At 35.4% G+C, this 10,345-nt stretch overlaps 1 protein-coding gene across 3 annotated transcripts; it reads right to left on the bottom strand.

The window, feature by feature from the left end:
* Window positions 1-3,795: 3,795 nt before the first annotated feature.
* Window positions 3,796-10,045, bottom strand: RNR2A (ribonucleotide reductase 2A). 3 transcript variants are annotated; one of them, XR_016085161.1, is made up of 10 exons: window positions 9,612-10,045; window positions 8,243-8,439; window positions 7,663-7,711; window positions 7,444-7,570; window positions 5,575-5,640; window positions 5,349-5,465; window positions 5,045-5,207; window positions 4,881-4,951; window positions 4,297-4,395; window positions 3,796-4,141 (listed from the first exon to the last, which is right to left on the bottom strand). XR_016085161.1 is itself a non-coding variant. In XM_010280440.3 (9 exons), exons 1-9 carry the CDS (start codon window positions 9,760-9,762, stop codon window positions 4,030-4,032), a joined length of 1,017 nt encoding a protein of 338 aa, XP_010278742.2. In that variant the 5' UTR covers window positions 9,763-10,043; the 3' UTR covers window positions 3,796-4,029. The 3 variants fall into 3 exon arrangements, 2 of the variants coding, with proteins under 2 accessions (XP_010278742.2, XP_088758589.1); XM_010280440.3 differs by lacking the exon at window positions 4,297-4,395 and having other exon boundaries at window positions 8,279-8,439; window positions 9,612-10,043; XM_088902463.1 differs by lacking the exon at window positions 4,297-4,395 and having other exon boundaries at window positions 9,612-10,041.
* Between the last annotated feature and the right edge of the window lie 300 nt (window positions 10,046-10,345).

The raw sequence follows: 10,345 nt of genomic DNA, 5'->3' as shown, positions 1-10,345 counted from the left end.
TAGGTTGGGTTGAGGGCAACTCTAGCCCAACCCTAAGTTCTAAACCCCAACCCAACCAACCCTAACCCTAACTAAATTCCTTCGACCCTAATCCAACCCAATCCAACTCAAAGTCAATTTCGAGTTGGGTTGGGCTCAGGTTGGGCCCAACTCAACATTCTTCCCATCCTTTAAAACCTTATAGAATTTCTCAATTTTAGATCTTAACTCAACTTTTACTACATATATTAATCCTATGTTTCATTAGTATTTGTTTATTGACGTTATTTTTTTTTGTTCTTTTAGTACAAAATTCAGAAAAACAAGTGTTAGAAATGACTATAGTTTATTATGAGTTATGACTTACGATAGGTCTTTCTTGGGCGGCAAACAACATAGAGGAGATGAAGAATAAAATTTTCAAAAAACATAAAATAATGTTATTAAGGTTTTGATATTTTTGATTAGGATTAAGTGGATTGATTATCTTAAAAGAAATACATGATATTATGTGGTGGGGGCTATACAAATATCATGCATCTAAACAAATCAATGTATGTTATATATTACATATAACATATATTTATATATGACATGTACTATAGAGTCGGGTTCAGGTTGGGTCGGGTTGACTAAGGGGTCAACCCTAACCCAACCCAAAGTAAAGTCAGGTTCATGAATTTCAGCCCTAACCCTAACCCGAACATTATATCCAAGAGAAACTAAGAATTTGCATTGAACTCTTCTAAAACACTAAGAGAAACTAATAGAACTTTATTTTCCTTATTGGTTTTTCATTTTTACTCTTTTTCTATTTGTTGGGCTCATAATTATTGAAATGCTTATTTCATATATTTTGAATTATAAAAATGCATATATATATATATATTGCATGTAATCACTAGATAATCATTGATACTTGAGGCTTATGCCTTTTTATGCCTCACACCTTGAGGCTTAAGACTTATGCTTCATTCTAACAAAGTCTTAAGCCTCACACCAAAGTTATGAGGCAAAATATGTGCACCTCACCTCAAGGCCAAGCCTTTTAAAACAATGGATTGGATTAAATGGGATGTGAGCCAAATACAAGTTTGATTTGTTAGTCTTAGGATCCAATTCAAATTATGTGTTGAATTAGAGATGTACAACGGAGTGAATCGAATTCAGCAAGGTTTTAAAAATTGAAACGGAACCGCTGTGGCCACTGGTTTTCTGGGCCAATAGTTCGACCATCTAGGTCAAGTGGTTCAGGTGGGTTTATTATATTGGAATATTAGGGAAAATATCCATTGCTTGTTTAGTCTTTTACATATGTGGTTGTTGGTAGTGGCACTTGACTAAGAAAGAAAGAAAGAAAGAAAGAAAGAAGAAATAAAGGAAAGAAAAGAAAGAAGGAAAGGAGAGAAAGGAAAGAAATAAAGGAATTAAGGAAGGAAGGAGGGAAGGAGGAGGAGGAGGAGGAGCATCTGACGTTCACCGGTGATGGCAACAAAAAAATGCAACTTCAGATATCTCTGGTCTCAAATATGAGATCTGAGAACTAAGATTTGGCCTCTCTCTCTCTCTCTCTCTGGGATGATCTTAAATCTGAGATCATTTTGTCTCAGGCCCTCATATCTCAATCTCCTCTTCTTGTTAAACTGTGAACCATTGTCTAGGTCGAATGGATCAATGGTTTGATCACCCGAGTCAATGGTTCTTTGACTAAATCAACAGTTTTCTGGCCTGTTAACAGGTTAAGGGTAAAATAGAACCAGTTGCCTAAATGGTTTCCAACCAAATGGTCTGACTGTTCAGGTCAACAATAGTTCGAAAACATTGGAATTCAGATAGGAGTATATCTGATTTTGATTCAATAACGTACATCCTATATCCGATCCGGTTTGATGTTCGAATAGATCTCACAAAGATTAATCCAAATTTGAATTCGTTAAGGATGTCGGATATGTAAGTCTGGTTTGATTCGATTTAATTACCCATAGGTCTATAAATACTAACAAATTATTAATAGAAAAAAAGGAAAAACAGTGTACACAAAAGAAAAATAAAAAATCAAATGGGGTTATGCATGTCTTTTTATAAACACCATAAATTGTATAAAAATCAATATATATATATATATATATATATATATATATATATATATATATATAGGGCTGATTCAAATTCGATCCATTTTTTTTGAACAAATCATATTTTCTTTTCCAATTCAATTTGAAAATCCAACCTGGGGATAAAATAGATTCAAATTGCATTGATCCATTTGCACCCTACACTCATGGAAGTAATTATCACAAATATTAAATTGAAATTAACTTATATTATATATAATGAATAAAAATAAAACAAATGATTAAGCACATAACATTTAAACAAATTTTATTAATAGATTATATATAAAGAACAATCAAATCTAATTATATTATATTGGGTAGGAATGGATCCAGAATCAAATTCAAACAAACAAATACCATTTGCAAGTTAACTTGGCACATCCATTCCTTAAAAGAGCAGGATCATATTCCAGACAGAAGAGTTACAAACACTATGAAAACCAATCAAGAGCTAACATGCGATTGTAAACTGAATTGGGTTGGATCAGGTTCGGATTGGACCCACCCAAGTTGCAGCCCAAATTAAGGTCAAATCCATTTGATAATTTTTGTAGAAGAGAAAAATGGGAAGGAGTGCAATTTAATAATTTTAGCAATAATTTTAATTGTGAACAGATTCACTAAATCATGCTTTTAAATCCTTGACCTATCACTTATATAGATGTCTCATGAGTTGTCCTCCGCCAATGCTCAGATTTATATAGAGGTGCAATCGAATAGTTGGGGTTTAAAGTTTGAGGGCTTGGTTCAAGTTTGATTCTAATCGATTTCAAATCTTAAGTAAATTCAATTAGTTATTCAAACTCAAATTTAACCAACATAAATTTTGGCTCAAAAACCTCATAGGCCTGACTGGATTATATATTACAAAATTAAATTTTATATTATAATTTATAAAACATAAAATATATTAAATTTTTGAGCTTTTGAGCCGAACTCAAACTCATCACATAGCTAGTCAAACGAGCTCAAACTGAAAAATAGAGTTTGAATTAAATTCTCAAACATATTTGTATTTTAATTGAACCGAGCCAAGATATACCAAATTTCGGCTCAACTTGATTACACCCAATCTATATATTTCTAGCTTCAGAAGACTGGTCTACTCTGGTGTCTAGATTAGCATTTCGTTTGCTGATTTTTTCTTAAGGCTGCATTTGGAAAAGATGCAAACGGAGTGTAAATCTCGGTTCAGGGTAAATTTGCACTCTGGTTCACTTTTGCTTGTGTTTGACAACACTGCATTTTTACATTGACAAATGACAGATCAATGCATATTTACATTGATAATAAGATGTAAAAATACACCAATAAAAAAGAAGCAAATTTGCATTTAAGTGGGCTTTTGATAAAAAAAAGCATATGCTTTATTGGAATTCGTGTTTGCATCCATTACAGCTAAAAGTCTGTTTGGTAAGAACGTAAATTTGTCAATGCAAAACTAACCCAACTTTGCAATTTATATGAACCGTTTTACACTCTACATATATGCATAGTTTCGAAGCGCAGCCTAATGTTTTTTCTGAGTATCACTGAATGAGTTTACAAAAGAAAAATAAATAAATCCTTGATCTACCCTTTGCAACCCAGCATGTATTGTAGGTGGATGACATTGTTAATCAGAAAATCTATCAAATAGACAACTCAATTAATTACCCGCATTTTTAAGTGATTAAGATGATTTTGGGCAGGCCATATGACCAAAAGCAGAGTTCAAATAGTCAATATCATCCAATTGCAGTATTTATCCTGTGCATTTGGGTCCTCTTTTTCTGATTTGGTTTGAGCCAAATCTCAGAAAATTTAGAAGGTATATCATACTCGAGGAAGAATTTAAAGAAAATTTTACAGTAAGTAGTCATTACAAAATTTTGATGCCTTGTTAGCAATCTCTTCAATAACTGGGGAGTAGAATCCAAGGGAAGATTCAAGACTAGAAGTCTTCGTCCAGTTTGAAAACATAGTTTCCTCCATCTTGTAGGCTAGACATAACAGAAGACTTCTGATAGTCACCCACCCTTCTCTCAAAGAAATTTGCTTTTCCTCTGCGCAACCAACCAAATAAACCAAAAGATGAATACCAACTTAGAAAAAAGTTACAGTGAAAACAAGGGCACACTGGTGCATCACTACATATAACCAGCAATTGAAATAACAAGAAAAAGAAACTATACAACAGTTGTTGGGCCAACCATACAACCTTTTCAACCTACAATTATACTAATTGTGAAGCCTTCATCGCTTGACATGGAACTAATTCTTGAACAGCTTAAAATATGAAGCCAAGTCTTGAAGAAGCCTGCAAATCAGGAGCTTATGACTGTCCTATTGGTAGAAGGCCATCCAAATGGTGGTCCACCAGTTTAATGGCCATATCAAGATTCAAGAATCTGATCTCTAAGCATGGTATAGGACATTGGGTGAAGCCATCTCAAACCAAAAAAAAGCCAACATAACCACTATGCCTATGTTATAATCTCCATCAAATCCAGGGGAAAACTATAAGTTCTCATTACATGACTGCAAATAAGCTTCACCAGGAGTTTGAACATGATGTAATCCCATGTATATGCAAACATAAAAACAGATGATTCAGATATTAATTTAGTGGTTTAAAAATCTATATTACCCAGATACAGAAAGGACGAAGCTGGACATGGTATCTGATACAGAATTTACACCAAAAATTGAAATATCCAACATGAGTCGGCACCCTTGTACAGGTATCATAGTCAAAAAATCAGAAGACTATACAGAAGATATATTTGAAAACTCAATACTCACTGCAAGGAGATAAATTCCATCCAATCAAAAGGATTTTCTACATTGTACTTTTTCTGGTACCCTAATGCAACCTGAAACATTAAAAACAGTTACAGCTAATACATAACAGGGAAAAAAAACTCCAAGTCAAAAATCAAAGGTCAAAATATATGTGAAAAGATTACCAGTAGGCGATCGGCAACAAACTTTATATAATGGCTCATGAGAACTGAGCTCATGCCAATTAATGCACATGGGAGAGCTTCACAAACAAATTGAGTCTCGATTTCTACAGCTTCATGCACAATATGATGAACTCTTTGCGAGCTTAGTTGCTTCTGTAACAAGCTGTAAGCAAAAGGAATTAATTTTTTATTTTCATTTTCTTTTTTGGTGGGGAAGCTGGGATTGAATGCATGACCAGAAAGAACAAATAAGCACCGCGTAGAGCAAGCCATGTAGCAAATGTGAAAGGTAAACAAAGTCCACCTGTACAGAAGGCAAGCAAAGTCGCAGTGGAGACCCTCATCTCTGGAAATAAGCTCATTTGAGAATGTCAATCCTGGCATGAGTCCCCTCTTTTTCAGCCAGAAAATTGCACAGAAGCTGAGAAGAACAATAAAAACACAATATCCTTGTATTTAAAAAGGTAGACACAATACAAGGCCATTAGTTTGTAAAAGTAGGAGATATCATGAAGGAGAAAGAAGCTTACCTTCCTGAGAAAAATATTCCTTCAACACATGCAAAGGCAACAAGTCTTTCTGCAAATGAAGTGGAGCTGCACATCGGAAGTGGCACAATGGGAAAAAGGAAAAAGGTTGAACTCACAAAGTTTATCAAGCCAGTTAACCAGTACACAAAAATTTGATGCAAATAAAAGACATAAATGGTCCAAACCTAGGCTCTTGATAGAGCACAATGGCAGGACAAATTTCATGTAACCCCAAATAGTTGGGATTAAGGCTGAGTTGAGTTGGATTAAGTAATTCCAGATCTATTTGGGGGACTCTTTTGCAGGCTCAGTGCAGCTTACCTACCAAAATGGAACAGGAAACACAAGTTGAGTTTCCAAATACCTAATGTGATGGTATAAATAACATTTTATTAGAATGAAATGGAAGCCACCATGCAAAAGTCTTGATGAGATAAAGTGAAGTTTATTTGATCATTTCTTCCTTTTTTTTTTCTGCTACAAGGAATAGGAATGTTCTGCAAATGTCCTCTTTGATGTAAGATAAAATGTCAAAAAGAACACTCAGAAACTGATCATAGTCCAATGTTCTGACAAGATAACAACCTCACTGTTGCATGAAATTTAGGCGTTAGAATAGTGCTTCTGATTCTTCTGTTTGGCTATATGCCATATATTAATATGTTATGTTTGTGCCTTGAATTCTTTGTGGCGACCCGCTTGATGAATTCGCTCTGAATTAATTTGAGAAAAACCCGAAGGCAAATTTTCATAGTGGTTTGTGGTGGATGCGTAACCACAAATCACCATTGGGGGTGCGGGGGGCGCAGTCCCCGCGGCGGTATGGACCCGACCCATATTCATCTTATAGGTCCGAACTGAATACGAAAAGTTATGTATTTCGGGGGTTTTCTCTCTTGTACACAGAGTCTGAGTCTTGGGTGTATTTAGGGCTTAGGGTTTTTCTGTGAGAGCACAACTTTATATTTCTTCTCCATTACCTACTTCATAGTGGATTTTTGTTCCTCCTTCGCCCGTGGACGTAGGCTATAAGCCGAACCACGTAAATCTATGTGTACTCTGTGCTTGTTTCTCTTTATCTCTGTTTTACTTTCATTTTGAGTGCCATTTCGAATTTGTTTTCTTGGGTTTTTCTGCAACATAATATATAGTTGAGGGGAGATTTATGGGTATACAGTCCTGGCAACTCTTACTAGAGAACCAGAATTTAATGAAGCTAAGTTAAAACAGTTTTAAATTTTAATCCAAATGAAAATTGGAGGACCTACAGTCAAACACACACACACACACACTCAGACCCCTGTGTGCAATTGGGATTGACATATAGTATTTAAAGGGACATGAAATGCCAAAGAGGAAAATCCTGGAAGAATGAACTGCCTGAGGCATCTATCTGAGCATTTGCCTGTGAGTGGATTAGTAACCTCAATAATATTATACAAGATAATTTCATCTAACACTTTGTAGATGTTATATGCAACAGGACCACACTTTGCACAAGCAAACACACATGCATATAGAGAATGCTGATAAGGAGGAAATGTATATACAAAATATACAGAAACTCAGAAACTCAGAAAAATAAAATAAAATCAAGATGAAAACAACAGAAAAAAAAAACTTTATTTAGAAAAGATTAATTTAGCACAAATGACAGAACAACATGGATATTAACTCAGTATACACTACAGTAAAAATGAAGAAACAAACCATCCAAAAAATTTGATGCAAAAATCATGCAGATAAAATATTCAAATTTGACTGCAAGAATAAGGTTCTAAAATCAAGAATATCATATTTACCATCACTAAGGTTGACTTCTTTACATCCTTTTCTTTAACCATATCAATATTTACAATGTGAAAATACCTTTGAATCCAATCCAAGGCCCACTTAGCCTTTCTAGCAACAGAAGGAATGTTTTCAATGGCATTGAACAACCTGTGCTTCTCCTTTGGGTCCTTGATGTATGTCTCCAAAAGTAAGCTGTACATCTCTGGAGAAAAAAAATCATGAAAAGGATCCAAAATCAAAATTTGAGCATCCTTGACAGAAAAGAACCCACTCACATCACTTACAAATCACTACCAGGATGAATGTTCTCCATGGCAATTTGAAACCCATAAAATGCTCGAGCCTGCAGAAGATGAGAGGTATTGCCATTAGCTTGTTTCAAGCAAGAAGCACAGAAACTGGCATCCACATTCAAGAATAAAATAAACTTTTTATGGAGAAGAACAAGCTACCACAATAAATTATAGTATATGACATAAATATTAAATACACATTATTTGTATTTATATTATTGTATAAAGAATAAAATGCTATTCCTTGTTAATGGCCAAGTTTTTCCTATTCAATAATTGAAAAACTAAAAGAAAGAGAATTCCAATTGCTATTGTCCCAAAAGAGAAACTTGTTTTTCTGCTTTTACATCGTTTCCTTCAGAAATGACTGTATGATCACCAAATTTCATATTGACAAAAGAAAGAAATCCAAACCTCTAATGCTCCAAGATGTAAATTTACAGAACATAAAATTGAACTGGTCAAACATGGAAAAATATGGCATTATCATTCTACACTTCAAAACGTTGTAAATATTAAGGAAGAACACTGATCAAGATATAGTTATCTTATCGACTATATATTAAAAATATAAAAACTACCAAGGTAAAGAGAGGTTGCATGGGCAAGGAAATGGCCTCTGGAATTTGAACATCTTTTAGAAATCGAGCGGCCAAGTTCTCCAACACGATGCCATCAGATGCAGCAAAAAATGCTAGTACATGGCTTATGAAGTGTTTCTCAGAATCAGACAGAGCCTTCCACTGTTGAATATCATGGGAGAGGTCAACTTCTTCGGCTGCAAGCCCATTAACAAATTATCAGCAGAAAATTTTGAATGATATGGAAATAAGGAACGTGCAAGGACTGGCACACACACAGAGACAAAGATATCTTCCAAGAATAGAATTCAGTTAATCATGAGAGTGAGTGACTGGAGAATCCTAACTTCAAATGGGTTGATCACTTTCTCAATATGATCTATGAAAAACATGCTGGCCATAAAAGGGACAAAAGTATAACAGAAACATTTGAGGTGAGTGACTGGAGAATTCAGTTAACCATAAGGTGAGCGATTAGAGAATTCAGTTAATCATAAAACTGAGTGACTGGAGAATTCTAACTTCAAATGAGGTGATCACTTTCTCTACAAAATGTATGGAAAACATGTTAGCCATAAAAGAGGCAAAAATATAACTGAAACATTTCAGGTTGAAAACTTTCCTTCTCTTTTTACATAGGAAAAAAACCAAGCTTCAAGGAATCGAAATTCTAGGAGCCCCAAGTCGACAGAACTGTGAAAAGACAAAATCAACCAACAAGAAAGGAAAGAGAAGTATGAAACGAATAACAAGCTAAGAAAATCAGAAGGATGATCGTCACTATGGCATGAGAATAATCATAAACACAAAGGTCTTGGCACCGTCGTGACAGGGGATTCAAATTATGAAAAAGAAGGACAAGTTCTAACTAATGAAATAGATGATAAACAAGAACAGAATAGTACGAGAGAGAATAAACCGGAACAGAATAGTCCTAACTTATGAAATAGATTTCCCTTTTGTTGTTTTTAGGGAAAGTAAAGAATATACAAGAACAGAATAGTACATAGTTTGTTACGCGAAAAAAAAAATAAGTACAAAAGGAACGAAACGGATAATCAACAGAAACGTCTAGGACGAGAGAGAGCAAGGAAGACATTGACCATTGACAAAACATAGATGGACTCAATTCCCAAAACAAGAAATACAGGAAAACACCCCAAACCACAGAATGTTATACGTGTGTGCAAGTGAAAGAGAGAAAGTAGGGAAACGAACAGATTATGAGATTACGGAACGAATTCGAAATACATTAACAGATAATTAAAAGTGAAATTGAACAGAAGAAAGATGAGAAAAGAAGCCCGAATTCCCATACAACAAAGATAGAACATTGGAAGACAGACAAGGAGACAGGGATAAAGAATACCAGTCCAAAAACTAGCTTCAGCTTTCTTGTACATCTCCCAGAGCTGTTTGTATCTAACAGGGAACATACAAAACCTCTGAGACTGTTCCATCAGAATTAGCTCCTCTTCTTGTTGCTCACAGTCTCTTCCTCCAGTTTCCAGGGAACCCATCTCCCAGAATTTCGCAAATTTCTCAGAATTCTATCCCTCTCTGTACCTCTGTCTCTTGTAGTAAAACGGAGCAGTAACTCTAACCCCTACCAAAACCCAAAAAACACAAACACCGATGACAAATAGGTAGAACGAAGATGCGACTCGTGAAGTTGAGATCTTTTATTTACGAGGAGAGAGGTCCCCGTCCTCCCTTCACAACAATCGTGCACCTTATTGGATAATCTATTACTAATCTCGGATAATCGCTTTTTCAGACGCGCCCGTGATATCACTCGCTCCAATGTGCAGCTAGCTAAGTAGTAGCTATTGACGACTCGGCTAAAGATAAATAATGAGGTGGCCATGCAGAATTCTAATTTCCGTGAGCAATCAGCCCCCCACCAGATTGCCCTCCACAAGTGTGTGGTGCCACGAGTTAGCACTGGATAGCGAGTGACATGGGCGGAGTCTGAGCGCGATTGTCACTTGCCATTGGTTAAGAAGCATCTCTTTCCCTGCTTCTCTTCCGTCAATTTTACTGAATAGATCACTTGCGCAGGCTGAAGAGTGACGAGTGAGTGATGTAAATTGGTTAGACGAA

The sequence above is a fragment of the Nelumbo nucifera genome, chromosome 4 (assembly GCF_055504915.1).
Source record: "Nelumbo nucifera cultivar China Antique chromosome 4, China Antique-T2T, whole genome shotgun sequence".
Classification (NCBI taxonomy): Eukaryota; Viridiplantae; Streptophyta; class Magnoliopsida; order Proteales; family Nelumbonaceae; genus Nelumbo; species Nelumbo nucifera.
This window is presented reverse-complemented; position numbering and strand designations above follow the sequence as displayed.